Source organism: Sceloporus occidentalis, unplaced genomic scaffold, assembly GCF_023333645.1.
Source record: "Sceloporus occidentalis isolate IW3139 unplaced genomic scaffold, rSceOcc1.0.p SCAF_5, whole genome shotgun sequence".
NCBI classification, from domain to species: domain Eukaryota; kingdom Metazoa; phylum Chordata; class Lepidosauria; order Squamata; family Phrynosomatidae; genus Sceloporus; species Sceloporus occidentalis.
The window spans coordinates 54,649,530-54,664,889 of NW_028316985.1; the positions used below are offsets into that span (position 1 = coordinate 54,649,530).

At 37.4% G+C, this 15,360-nt stretch overlaps 1 protein-coding gene across 1 annotated transcript in view; it reads right to left on the reverse strand.

Moving 5' to 3' along the window:
* The window catches only part of LOC149312169 (thyrotropin-releasing hormone-degrading ectoenzyme-like), a 298,564-nt gene that overhangs the window by 137,790 nt on the left and 145,414 nt on the right, over positions 1-15,360 (reverse strand). The window contains exons 5-6 of the mRNA XM_089524096.1: positions 14,331-14,485; positions 7,592-7,705 (exon numbers count right to left, since the gene is read on the reverse strand). Coding sequence (XP_089380222.1) covers positions 7,592-7,705; positions 14,331-14,485 — 269 coding nt within the window. The remainder of the gene's footprint in view (positions 1-7,591; positions 7,706-14,330; positions 14,486-15,360) is intronic.

Consider the following 15,360-nt stretch of genomic DNA (forward strand, 5'->3'; position numbering starts at 1 on the left):
AGCATGGTATTGTTCAAACCTATGAAAACTGAATGAATATGTAATGCAATCTAGGGAACACAGACCTTTTTGGCTACATTTCAAAAGCATTTACACTCTGAACTGCTTTTAAGGATTGTGAAAGAGACAATGGCAGATTCTGACAGTTATGTTTTATGGAGGAAAGTAGGAGAAAGTAGTTCACTTATCTAGCTAATGCACCTGATTTTCTTATCAAACTGTCCAAGTAATTGAATTTCAGCAATAACAAAAAAGCACAAAACAATAATAAAAGATTCTTGAGCAACTGTAGGATCTCTTCAGAAAATGAACCATTTCCAGATCTTATCACATTGTTTGTGAAAGCTAATCAGGTCTTACAGTTGCTTTTCCCACTTAGTTCACCCCACAAAGATTATGTATCCAGATTTTCCAAGAAGAAAATAATATCAAATCTGATGATCCCATGTTTTGCTGGTTGTCACCTCAAATCCCTCCCTCACTTTTTAGATGAAAACTAGGAAAGGTGCTCTGAAGGGTTTGTCAGCTCCCCAGAACCAGGTTTGGGCTAGTGCAGTGAGTTGTAGTGGAGGGGAGATCATCCCCTTCCAAGTTCCACTGGATTTGATTGTTCAGCCAGAGGAACATGACAACTGGATGCTGCCCATATTAATGAAATACACTGGTGCCTCGGGATACGAAATGATCGGGTTACGAAATTTCCGGGATACGAAAAAGTTGGATTGGCAAAAACTGTTTCGGGTTACGAAATATTTTTCGGGTTACGAAATTCATTTCGGCGCGAAATTCAAATGCTGCAAAGTGCAGCTATAGGCTTTCCAGTGCTTTCGGGTTACGAAATTTTCGGGTTACGAAAGGAATGGCGGAACGAATTAATTTCGTAACCCGAGGCACCAGTGTACTTGGTTAGGCCAAAGGTCACAACCATGTACAAAATGTTCTGATAAACAAGTTCAAATTATTTAAATCTTTGCATCAAGCAAGATGTGGGAGAGGGAATGGGGTGAGGATAGCTGGGAGAGTGATCAAAGCATCATGTTTGCATGAATTTTAACACGGAATGACAGGTCTGGAGACATTAAAAGTAGGACTTTGCAGGAGATGTGAAGCTTTTGGGAACTATCCTAAGATTGCTGGGGGGAAGAAATCTCTCTCTCTCTCTCTCTCATGCGCGCGCACACACACACTTTTGAAATTATTAAGAATATAAAGACTTTTGGCTTAAATTCAGTGTTTCTTTAGTAGATGCTGGCTATCATGATAGGACTAGTTTCAACGGCAGGACTTTTTAACCATCCCTGCTGCAGCTCCTCAGAACAGGTTTTCAGTTGGCAGAATGCCCCTCTCCTAGAAATAAATTGCTCCTCTCCCAGTTCCATTGATGGAAATAGTTCTGTCAGTGGAAAAACAATGTTGGATCTCATGTGTAAAAAGACTTTGGCAAATATCCTGCATCAGAAGCTATGATGTGTAACTTTATGATGACAGAGCTACATCAATGACATAATACATAACAATGCTAGTGAATTGTGACAATGTACATGACTGTGAAAGATGTGCATTGGGACATGTTGTGCACTGGGATGCATTGTGCAACAAGACACATTATGCAACAGGGCTGTTAGGCAATGGACATACTATGAGGTCTACTTGCACAATGGTCCCGATGATGTAGCTACAGCTCTATTTCCCTCCTGAAAATATGAGCAATGCACAAAGGCACAATTCAGCTTTACATGATTGTAAGTCAGTTTACAATTATGTAATTTTCCAACAGAGATTAGGATGCCAGCCTATAGTTAGAAATGAATAAATAAAAGTAATGTACAGTCTACACCTCTATTAGTAAGTGTAACCAGAATAGCAATTGTTAAAATAAATGTGAAATAAGATTATTAATATTTTCTGCTTGCATTTATTTATAATGATTAACTGCACACACACATATACAAGAGCCATTTCAGTCAATTTAAGTTCCTAATTCATTCTAAATAATCTGTTCTTCTTATCAAACTTCAAAGATGTTTATTATATATGAATCATGATAATGGTAATGTAATTTAGGAGTCAGTGCTCCTGGTTTTAGGACACTTACTGGGGCATAAACAAACTTAAGATAGTTAGCATGACAATAATACAGTACTTGAACCAAATACACAAAAATAGTTTCCGAAACAGAATATGAAATTGCAGGACAAAAGAATTTTAAAAGAGGGGCAGAAACTGTATTGTATCCAACATGAGAACAAAAGGAATAGTACAATGTAAGTTATAACTGACGATTAGCATACATCAAAGATCAAAGGGCTGAATGTTAAAAGAATGTCATTGTTCTGAGACAACTATTCATACAATTCAGAGATTAAGAAACCTATGTGGATAATATTTAATAAGGTCATTCCATTGTTTAAATTATATTCATGATAAAATATTCAGCTGTATCTTGTCTAAAACAGAGTTTTTTAAAACACTGGGAATAAAAAGGGTGTTTTACGAAATGATCATATCTGAAATAAACCCCTGCCAAGATGCACATGTTTACGCTAAAAAAAAATCGCAACACTTCTGAATCTCTGGCCTAGGAAAGCAAAGGAAAAGTGTTTTCTTGGTCAAATCCTATAGTTGAACTCTTATTATCTACCAGCATCAAGTTGCTCCAGTTTCCTGATTAAACAATTTAAACATTGAATACCCCAAGACCAGGTTCTATCTCTGCCAATAGGTGGTCCTGCAGTTGGCAAATAATGCATTACAGACAGGAAATGATACCAATAGGAAATATCACATTTGGGGTAAGAGAGCTTGACTTAAACTTCTCCTTTTAAAGAGTTCTGGTGAAAGTGGGGTTTTGAGTCCCATTTCCTTAATGCAATATTTTGCCGAAGTTAGATTCATATGATCTGAGGGTCTATCTGGTAACAATGTCAAAATTTTATATTTTATGGCTAATAAAACTGGAACAGAATCTGATATCTTTCAAAAACCAAGATTAAAAATCAAGGAATAGTCTGTTGAAAATTTTCTAGACAGACAAGAATTAGATAGTTCAAGATTCCCCACTATACCAGCCTCCTTTAGCAGATATTTAACAGATCATTGTTCCTTGTAACGACATTTGAGATTATATCACTGGTTGCACCCAGCACTTAGAATTGGGAAAGGTCTGCAAATTTTCAAATATTTGTTGTTTTTTCTTCTCCCCATTTAAGTATCAGGATGGTTGAGCATTTGAGCAGCTATCATACGAAGTGTTGGCAGATTCAGTTCCTAAGTGACAACAAATAAGTCTAACAACTTTAATTCCCAAGGTCAGGACACTAAAGAATCATCACTTGAGATTAGCACTGCATGCAGTATCTGAACCCCATTTTTGTGGCCAGCAAAGACCACCATTTTTTTAATAAGAATTTTTAGTCCAAAACACTCAGCAAGCCCCTCTACTTGTACTAAACTTGTACTAACCTCAAATAATTTTCTTCTGGAGTCTGTCTCAAAATGGCAACAATAAGTGATGTGATAACATTTTTTGTTGTGATTTTAAGAGGGAATGCAGTGGAAAATTGAGATATGTCATGCAGCTTACACCCTACAAGATGAAATTGTCCACCCAAGATTAAACAAAGAGATGAGGGAAAACATTTTATTTATACAGTTCACCCTTCATAGCAACAAATTCTGCATCCAGAGATGCAACCCTCCATGGTTTGAAAATATTACACTAAAAAAGAAAGAAAGAAAGAAAGAAAGAAAGAAAGAAAGAAAGAAAGAAGAAAATAAAATAAAAGATATTTTAATTTTGCCATTTTATACAAGAGACACAATTTTACTATGCCATTGCATATCAAGGACTTGAGCACTCATGGATTTTGGAATCCACGGTAGGTCCTGGAATCAAATCCCAGGAGATATCAAGAGCCTACTGTATGCTGTCTTTTTTCTAGCATGGGAACCAGGATAGCTCAATTTAAAATGAAATACTCCTCATAGATAAAGAATCTAGCCAGAGTTTCAGAACTGTGCCCACAGTTGATTGTAAAGGACTGACATTAAATAAGAAGCATTTTAACGGAGTTGGCAAATGTTCTCTAAGTTTTTGTCTTATATACCTCACTGTTTCCTGCCATATTGAGAGTGGATTTCTTCACAGATTCACAGAGAAAGCTTTCTTTCTATAGCAAAATCAGAAAAACAAATGGTAGATTTATGTAACTGCATCATTACTGGAGAAAAATGCCAAACTACATGCAGAATTAATTCAAAAGCCTCTCTCTTAGAATGTTTGGGGACTTTAACCAAGAATAGAGATAAAAGGGGTAGTTTTGAAAGGAAAGTGAAAAAAAATGAACCTAGATCTCCCACCATGCTGAGATAGCATGATGGAATAGAAGAATCAAGTAGGCAACCATATAATCAATATAATATATCAAAATAATAATGGAAAATTTTAAAGTCCATATCTTAAAATATCTACTTCCAGAACTCCCCCCCCCCCCATTTCTGATTTGTCTTGTGAGTTTCACAAAGTGTCAGAACATTTTACTCAATGAGATAAACGTTTCAGAAAGCAGCTTAAGTCAAAGATATGCATGAGGCTAATCACAACCTTCATTTTTATTATTTTAATCCTGCTCATGAAGGAGATAGGCAATTGGGACCATTCATCAGGGTTCTGGGCTGTGCACTTTGAAATGCACTGCGCATTTAGTTTAATGAACTTTAGTTTAATGACTTTCCATTAATATTTATTTTTATGCTTAAACAAGCCTGCTCAGCACAGGTTTTATAAAAAGAAAATGATGATATGCATATATTTCAGTATTAAGCTAGTTTCAGTTTCTGGGAGAAATGACAGAATCATCTAGAGCATGGAGTACTACACTGTGATGTACTGCATTGAATCACTTAAGGAAAGATGAAGGATATTCGCATGACTATTGGTGCTCTATACTTAAACTTTGATTAAAACTTTGGCTTTGCTAGCAACTTTATTGAATGAGTCAAGGCAGATTACATCAGTGACGGCACTCACATTGAGTTCTTCCTCCTTCTTATATTTTTTTTTTAAAGAAAGTTGCTGTGCTTTTTTCCTATTTGTCTCTATAAAGACAAACATTATTTTCATAGCTTCCAGAAATATATGTTAGAGATATGTGATTAAAAAACATCTGTAGAAATGAGGGATTTAAAAAAAAGGAGGAGGTGGGAAAGACGCACAGATATGGAAAAGACAAAGTAGCCTTCCTCTTAATTTTCTTCTTTTTTTACAGACAAGAAAGAAGGATTCAATGCAACTGCCATTATTGATGTACTCTGCCCCGACTCATCCAATAAAGTTGTCAGCAAAGCCAAACTCTTACAGAGCAAAGGAAAGGAAGAACGCCATTGAGCTCTGTGAAATGCCTTCTTAGTGTTGAGTGAAGGAGAGACTGCTAAAGCATTTGACACTTAGTATTTTATAGATGAAAGGGGAAATCACTCACCAGCAATTGCTTTTGTCGTAGTTTTCTCCACTCTATTCTACTAATACACACACATTCAAGGACAAAAAGTATGTGAACTCGACCTACTTGGAAGTAGCAGCAATACCAGAGATCTGTACAGTCCTTGACTCCAATCCAACATCCTCCATCATTTTTTTAAAGATTACAATCCTACATACACTTATCTGAAAATAAATCCCAAAGCCCTATGTATGCCTTCTTACTACTAAAAAGAGAGGCACAGGATTGCACTGAGAAGCATAGAAGGAGAAGAAAACCAAAGAAAAATTTGAAAGAGATGGATTACTTTATAAGAACCCTATACGGCTTAGGTCTATCCCTGGTTATAGCAGCCTTTAACCTAAGATTTCTAGAACCTATCCATATACTTGGTTGTACTTTCTTACTGGGTATTGTTTTGTTTGCTAATTTATATTTGTTTTTTATGAAAAAATACAAAGTAGCATAAAGGGCCCCACTTGTATCATCATAGAAACTCTGTGAATTATGTTAAATTGAGCCCAAAGTCAGCATTCAAGCCAAGCTCATTTGAAGTCAAGGAGAATAGAACCTGAGTCTCCCAAATTAGTCCAATATTTTTCCACTACACCATGCTGGCTCTCACTCTATTCACTCCCAGATTAGAACACAGTGTGGTGATGCTTCCTTCATACACAGTACACAATAATCCTCAATATTTTTAAGGGCCTGATAAGATTTAAATTATAGTCACTTATGAGTCTCTACCAGGAACAGAACATTTCTCTTACTGCATACTTACTGAGTATGGAGAACAGCTATTAAGTAAAATTGTTACAGAAATGTCTCTGAAAATATATGGTTATTTTGATTTCCAGAAGCTAGTAAAACATATTCTTCTACGTTTACGAATTATGTTCTATGAAGCAACATTTCTATTCTTTGGTAAATACAAGCATTCTGAAATGTCACAGAAACAGGTTAAAACCAGAGGCCTCCTTGGAGGAACAGGTAAAGAAAGAAAGGCAAAATGTGAATGTAGTGCAGTGGTTTGAATTGGCTGGAACTCTGAGAGATCAGGGTTCAGATCCTCATTTAGCCATGGAACCCACTGGGGTTGCCTTGGGCAAGTCATAAACTCTCAGCATCAGAGGAATGCAATGCAAAGCCTGTCTGAAACACTTATGCACACATATTCTTACAGAATCTATAAAAACATGTTTTCTGAGGAAAACCACTACAAAACGTATATTTTGTTAAGGGCCAAACAGGAAGCAGTTAGTCCATGGAATTTTATGAAACCTTAAATGAATTGCTTCTATCTATTTTTGTTATTAAGATAACTGAAATGAAAGACAGCACTAATAATGAAAGAAAATATAAGAGACTAGATTTAAGGGGAGGTTGAATTTGAAAGGGTGTTTGGTGTTCTCCACAGTATCCAGTGGCAAGTTAGAAGTTTATGGGAAATTGATTTTATTAGGCAATGCAGTAGATGAGTGACCCTCTCCCTCTTGTAGCCCCCCAGTGCCCCAAAAGCTTAATCTGAAGAACTAGAAAATCCTTCAAAACATGTTTGTAGCATCAGGTAGGGCTGCAGCAGAGAAGGAAAGAAAGTCTTGATCGATTTAGTCCTCTGTCTTTATCATTCATATCTGAAATGTCTTGAATGTAGGGGCAGGAGATATTTTCACTTTCGCTTATGACAGGCATGACCTTATTCCTTTTATAGTAAATGGAAGAATACATTTTGGAGGACTGTCAAATGATTTCACACTTTCTGATTTTGCTTTATGGAACATCTGATATTTGCACACACCATTTGGCATTTTTCAATGCTCTCTGATAATACATCACATAGTTGCCTTGTACTATCAGTAAATTGTTCAGTTTAGTTCATTACTTTTGATGCTATGACCTCAAGGGAGTCTATAGGGTCTCAAATGTATACCCTTCACAGCCTTACCACCTGAGGTCCTTTTAACCAGATACTAGGATCTGAATCTGGGATCGTCTGTATGTAAATATGTGCTTGGCCTCTGTCTTTTTACCGCTCTTATACTATCCAGCAGTATTAAGAGGAAACATCATTTCTACTGGTTTGATAAAATAAAGAAGAAACACAGGCTTACCAAATTCCAGCCAGGATAGAGATAGTCAGTTCCAACATATTCAAAATAGTGAGCAAAGCCTTCCTTTAGCCATACATCTTCCCACCATACTGGAGTCACAAGATCGCCAAACCACTGAAAGAAAAGTTCAATTAAACTATGTTTTTAAAGAGTCATATCTTCACATTGTATATCCATGTTGAACCTGAATAAAAATTCAATAATCATTGATTCAAAGTATCATGCTAGCCTATCAGTTCTCCCTATTATATGCCTTCCTGTACTATCCTGCTGGAATTGCTTTCTGCTTTTGTGCGTTCCCAAGCTATGTTCTTAATGTTGTCTCATAACAGCCGCCAAAGAGGAGATAGGAAACTGTGAAGTATCAGAAAGAAAACTATACCAAGAAGGAGGACACACAGAGCAAATAGGACAAGAAGGACAGGATGATCAGAACAAAAAGAAAAGATACAGCAAAGTTAGTGAAACTAAGTAAGGATAGAGTAGCAATGAGTTAAAAGAAGAAGAAAAATCAATTTCCAGAAAGTTTAAAAAGTGGAGTGCTTATATTTCCCAGTAATTTGAGCAGCCTTGGTTGAATTCTGCTCAATATAATTCTGAAAGATGGTACATTTTTCTTATTTTGCTTTTTTTTAAAGATCCATAAATCAGTAATCCAAACTGACTGGGGTGGGTTATGTTGTAACAATGTAAGTTAATTATGTTATTAAATACTTCTCTTACAAAAAGATCCATCCCTATTTTGTTTTTATTTAATGGACTTTTTTTAAAAAGGTAAACAAGAAAAAACTCATTATATTGGGTTTTTTGTTTCAAGAAAATTGTTTTTAGAAAAATCTGGGTCCAATTCTTACTAGCATTTGACAACATAATTGCGAAAGAAAGAGGGATGCAAGAAAACATGGGAGTTTTGTATTTGCCTTCATAACTTTTATTTTTAACACACTGGAATGAATGACAAATTGCTATTTGGACATTTAGATTGGAACACTTTTGTTAGCAGCTTTACTTGACCTCTTCACTGATAAGTTGTCTAACCCTGTTTTTAAATATCCCCCTATGCATTTGGCATTTGCAATAGTGCTGAATTCCACAGGTTAACTATATGCCACTGTCACTGATGATGACTTAAACTGTCTAAACTGGCAAATCTGTTTCCAACAGAGTGAGCCTATAAAATACTGATGAGTGCTTCTATTGTACATAGTCAACTTCAGTGAGCTGTTAAGTTCAAAATGTCCCCAATATTTTTTATTTGATATTCAATTCTGCTTGTTTCTTAAAGAGATAAACAAACACAAAACATATCAAAGGAACAGAAGAGCAACTTCAAACAGACTTAGTTATACTTGATTTCAGTGTGGCTTCTCTATGTATGACTAAGTTGAGATCCAACGTTTTCATACAATTAGTCAAATATGAATTTTCCTGTCAAACAACTTTAGCGGTTACATAGAAATCTTGGATGCTATGAGTGCATTATTGTTTTCTCATCCAAAGGGGTTATGAACATATTCTGTTATTTTTATTTAAAACAACCACAAAAACAAATCCAACTACATTTTTAGTAACATGAACGTGATATGAGCTGCACTTACACTGCAGATATCATGCAGTCTGACACCATGTTAACTGTCATGGTTCCATCCTAGGGAATCTTGGAATCTATACATTGTTGTGGCAAATATAAATGTTCAAGCAGTGCTATCTGACAGAGAAGGCTAAATATCTCACAAAACTACAAATCCCAGCATTGAGACATAGCAGTTAAAGTAGTGTTAAACTGCATTATTTCTGCAATGCAGATGTAGCCATGGCCTTAGGCCTGACATAATTCAGGAACCATGGCGGGATACAGACGGGCAAAAAGGGGTGTATTCATGACGTCATGAAGGTAGAGCCTTCAGACAGGCCTTACCTGAATGCCGCCATGAACACGCCCCCCGCACGCCCCAAGCGGGAAGAAGCGGCATTAAAAAGGTGCTGCTTTTCTCCGCTTCTTTTCCGTTTGATGCGCAGCTGCTCAGCTCCGTCTATAAGCTGCTGCACCGGTACGCCAGAATTGCTACGCTGCTAATTTAAGTTGCCCATTTAAAAGCTCCGTGTCTGCTGTGTCGCATAATGAGTCGGGGTCCTGGAACATGCGCAGTGAGGCTTTAATTGCAGCGTCAGCTGTCATGCAGGTGTGGAAGCTGCAGCACAGCTGCAGCGCATTTTAAGACTCGTAACCCTAACCCTAACCCTAACCCTAACCCTAGAGCAACATGTACGCATGCGCTGCTTGGAAAGTTTGGACTTTAAAGTGAACCCCTACACACATTCCTGTGCCATTTTCACCTAACAATAAAAAACGCTAAAACTGTAAATATTTACATATATACAAGGGAGGTGATGGGGGATGGCAGGGGGACAGCAGTGGCAGCGGCGACAGCTGTGGCTGTGCATTGCAAATTCAGCAAGAGCGCGGGGACCAAAGGAGAGGAGGCATCTATGATGCTGGTGACACTGGCAAAGTGCAAGCGGACAAGGATGCCAACACCAGCTGATCACCAGCTGGCAGGAGACCACCATTGTTCTTGGGCAGAGCGGGGGGAAAAGTTTTAAAGGGGCTTGGGCACTTTAAATGTGTCCATAGGCTTTCTGCCGCCGCTGCTTAGCGCTGCAGCTGCGCAGCTGCGCATCCGCCAGCCGGCAAAGGAAAAAAAAAGCCCAGTTTTTGGCCGCCCGTGCAGAAGCTGCCTCTCTCTTTGCAGCGTCCTCCGAGGTGGCGGTTTGGAAACTGCGGGTCAGAAACGGCCCCAGGTGAGGCGTCTTCACTGCCCCCCATGTGGAAGCCCCATCTCCTGAGCCACGCCCCCGGGGCGGGCGGTCTGGAGGCTCCATATTCAGCAGAATACACCTCCAAGACGTCTTCCCCTGCCCGTCTGTACCCCGCCCATCTCTCTCTCTCTCTCTCTCTCTCTCTCTCTGTGAGTGTGTGTGTGTATAAAATTCATATTATTACCCTCCTTAGTCTAAGCCTCCTCCATTCTCAAAATAGCCACAAGAACAGTGGTCCTTTCTCATGTTTGGTTAAAGTTTGTTAGAAAGAACAGTGGTCCTTTCTCATAGCTGTCTAAAGCTGCCTAATTACAAACTTGCTAAAATAGCAAATATGTGTTTAAGATACAGTATAGCAACAGTCAAATTAGGAATTACAAAAGCACTTACTCCATCACTGCAAGGAAAGTGTCCCATTGTAACTGTTTATTATCAGCCTGCTGAATCTCTATTCTGTGTAGTACAGCAAACTATGATGCCTCTGATTCATTAGCTAGAATGCTTTTAAAATTGTTAATTATTTTTAAGGTAAGTCATTATGAATCTTATATATGTCAAGTATGTGCTTACATACATTAGAAGAAGCGGTTCCTCTTCTCTCATGCTCCTAAGGGAAAATCTCTTCCAAGATGGTGCCTATTGGAATTTGTATGTATCTGGCAAACATGTGGTATCCACATGAGGTGACCATATTTTTTTCTGTATCCCACTCCTGAGCTATTCTTATGCAAAAATATGTGCATCTCGTCAATAAACAAGATTAATACCCAATGTGAGTAATTGAATGAAAACCCTAGTTACAATTTTCTCAAAATGTGCTAAATGGGTTACTGCTGTTTTATTTAAACTATAATAAATATGGGTAGCCTAAAAAATTACATGAAGCTATCAAATTGACATATTTATTTAATTATTGTATATCCTTCTACCTTCAAATTATAGGTGTTAAATGCATTTTGGATTAGTGAAGGATAAACTGTATGACATATTTAGTATGTAACAGTTTCATAAAAGTTAGGTCTACCATGCCAAGGATATTCTAAAATATATCAGGAACGTATATGTGTGTGAGTGTGGGTGTATGTGTGCATGTCTCCAGAACAACAGTAAGACATAAACCTAAAAATAATAGATCACTACTCATTAAAATAATACAGTACATTGAGAATAAATGGTAAAAGATTATTCAACTCCTTTATACTGTACAGTGCGCCCGCATCATACGTGGGCGTGCTGTACACGGCTTCCAGCATACGCTGGGAGCTGTGTAGGAAAGGCTTCTCTCAGCCCCAGGAGAAACAATGGGGCGCGTGCCAGGTGCACACCATGGGAATGAGACCCATTGTTTCTAATGGGGCTTGACATTATGCAGAATTTCCCTTACGTGGTGGAGTCCGGCACAGATCCCCCACGTAAGGGAAGGGCCAATTGTATTTTCATTTCTGGAGGGTATAGATGTGATAATGTTCTTTCTTATACCAGTAGGTCATATTAATATCTTTGTATACATCTAGCAAGAAAATTGTGAATAAAACTATGAGTGATGTAAATACTGGTTTGGTGGGGTGGGGGGGATAAAATGATAGGGATACCAAATCTGCATGGTCCTCTGAATTGGCAGCTAAAAGGTTAAATAGTTTGGCATTTTTTTATTGATACAATTTATTGTAGCACCTGAATATTCATATTCTTGAGTGACAAATCCCTGGACAGTGAAAAACTGGAACACAGCCAAAACCAATGGCTAATGAGAAAATAATTTCCCCCAATATATTAGAAAATAATATTCAAGTCCATTAAACACAGGCAGGATAGGCAATAGTCAGGGATCCTTGGAGCTAAAGTCTAAAACATACAAACAACCAAAGGCTGAAAACCCTTGCTTTAGAATGACATTTTGTTGATACTAATAGGCAAGTGATCCCTGACTTTGAGTGTGCATGTATAAGATTAGGTTCAATGTAATTTAAAGTCAGACCCAATCTTCCACTGGAAGAATTTTCAGAAGTCTCTCCATCCTATGCAGCCCTCCACACCACCTGAAAACCAGCTTTGCATAGTTTCCCAGAGCTAGTTGTAGGTCTGCATGGGACTGTAATCCCACTTCACTTTCCACTGAATCTCACTATTCACCCAATGAAATTCCACCACTGGATGCTGCTGTATAAAAAGCCCAGTAATGAATTATTTCATTCTAGAGGAAGTAAAAACCTCTACCTAGGTGTGGAATATGTTCTGAAGTGACATGACACATTTCAACAGTTAAAAGTAGACCACTATAATGCCTGTGTTGCTTGAATGGACTGGAAAACATCCTGGTCTATTCAACTAATGAGATGCTAATCTACTGCATTTTATACTGGAGGTGAGAAAAGCTCTGTTTTTCATGATACAAAAAGAATTTTTGGTTGTCTTAACCAATTAAGACAATATATATTGCATTTTGACTGACTTGTAACAATTAAAATGTAGCAACAAAGGTACCCAATTAAAGGTACCTAACTATAATGAGAAGCACTTGTGGTGGATTAAATGTTTCTCCTACAGTTCAATGAAAGAAAAAAGACAGTCACTATCAGTGGCCACTACAAAGTGTGGCTCCATGGCAGTGTAGGTCCTTCTTTTCTTTCTTGATGGCTTGAGATAGTAAACATATACTACAAGGCCATGAGGGGATGGAATATAGCTCTACGCGCTTTAAAAAGGATGAACGAAGGAAGGGGGTAGAGAAAGAAATGTAAAGTGGCAGCATCTTTAAGACTAACTTTTATTTTTGCATGAGCTTTTGTGGATATAAACCTATTTCTATGGATACAGTACAGAGTGTACAACCACTCTGTATTCTACCAGTCAAAACCTATTGTGCAGCTGTACCATCTTTTCCTCCACAATGGATTTTTGCAGAAATAAAAAAGACAGAAGAACCAGTGGCGGGGGGACATGAGGGAGCTGCAATTAAAATATGATGGCCTAAATCCAACTGATAGCTGCAACCAACATGGACCTACTGAATCAATGGGATGTTTTTTTATGTTGACATAACATTCAGTCACAAGATCAGAACCACTGCATTCGAATTCCTAGAAAGGAGATTCCAAGTAAATATTAAGATGTTCTGGATGGCAAGAGCTGTTCAACAGTGGAACAGATTACCTTGAAAAGTTGGAGAAAGTTTTAAAAGAGAGATTGGAAGACTACCTGTCAAGTATGCTTTAACTGTGGAATCCTGAATTGGCAGGCAGTTGGACTAGGTGGACCTTGGGATCCTTTCCAACTATGGTTCTATGTTTACATCACAGTAAGAAGACAGAGAGAAAAAAATGAAAAATAAATGTAAAGGTTTTTTTTTACTACAATGTGTCCCAGTATATTTAAGACTTTCAGTACACACAGAGGCAAGACATTCATCATTTATGAACAGAGGACCATGACAGAAACATAAAGGGGAAAATGCTTCCAAAGTTTATTCATGGAGAGAAGAAGGATTACCAAATTGTTTTCAGCCAATGCAATTTTTGACAAGAACATGAAACTCAGTCTGAGACTGTGATAGCGCTGTAACAAATCATTGCAAGGGACTATCACTACAGTCAACTATATAAAGACAAAAGTCCATTAAAATCTATCCAAACAGAGAAAAGCTTTATTATATTGATTTGATACCTGCTCCATGAAGATGAAACAATGGAAATGATGCTAATGCTTTCAATTAACATTATAAAGTTTATTACACTCAAATAATTTCTTGCTATTCATCACAGTAGTTTCCCCAATTAATGTGCTCAGTGTATGGGCCTCTGTGCAACAGAAATGAAACAGAAATGAGCAGCTCAGTAATTATTTTCCTGACAGAACATTCTGTGGGAAATGCTACTCTGTTTTGTGTTGCATGCTCACAAATTGAAGAACTGTCTCCTACCTGGTGGCACAGCTCATGTACGATGACCATGGTGACATCAAGTAAGTAAGATATGGAAGAAATGCTTGGATCCAGTAGTATCCTCTGCTCCACAAAAACACTTAGTCCCCAGTTCTCCATAGCAGCATACGGATGCTTGGGCACAGCTAACAGATCTAGAAGCAGAAAGAAATGTACTTTTAACAAGCAACTGGCATATATTTTGTTCTAAAAGAACAATTAAGTAAAATCCATACACTGCCATTAGGCTTATTTCTTCCCACATAAAAGTGCAAAAATGAAGACGTTAATTTATGTTCCTTAGCAGGAAGACATATTACAAATTATTTTTGTTACTAGATGCACTTCTGTTCTAGCTTCATTGCTTCCCATATTTCAAGCCTTGAAAGTCTTGGTATGTTGTAACATTGTTTCAAGTTTTATTATATATCATTCACTAGAGAACCATGAAAAGGTAACACGCTAGATTACCGTGCTAGCCAAGTTCAAATAGTTGTAAATTTACCAAAACCTAGCATCCATAAGAGCAGACATAGTAGTTTACTGATTTCCTTATCTGTGAATTTTATTTTAATATGAGAGTTCACTACTGGAAGATAGGTGATGATGAGTTACCTACACAATCTTCATGACCAAAGCACATCTGAGATTCAACCCTTCAAATACAGTTATTTAGTTATTACGCAATTTTAGTCATATTTTGTTTTAACAATTTAAACAATAACTGTGCCAATAATGTGTTAACAATGTATTCTGCCATTCATAATTAATTACTTCAGTCAGCTCAGGTTTAATTGCTCATAACCATAGGTCATCACTGTGTACAAACAAAGTTATACAAATGACAAATAACAGTTAAAAGACAATATAACATTCCCAGCACCATTTCTAAATACTACAGCAACAATTAAATACAGTCAGCCATGGCTTGAAAATATTCCCAAAGGAATCCAAAAATCAAACCTTGATTCTGCAATTTTATATAAGGGACATCATTTTATTACACCATTGTATATCATCCACACCACTG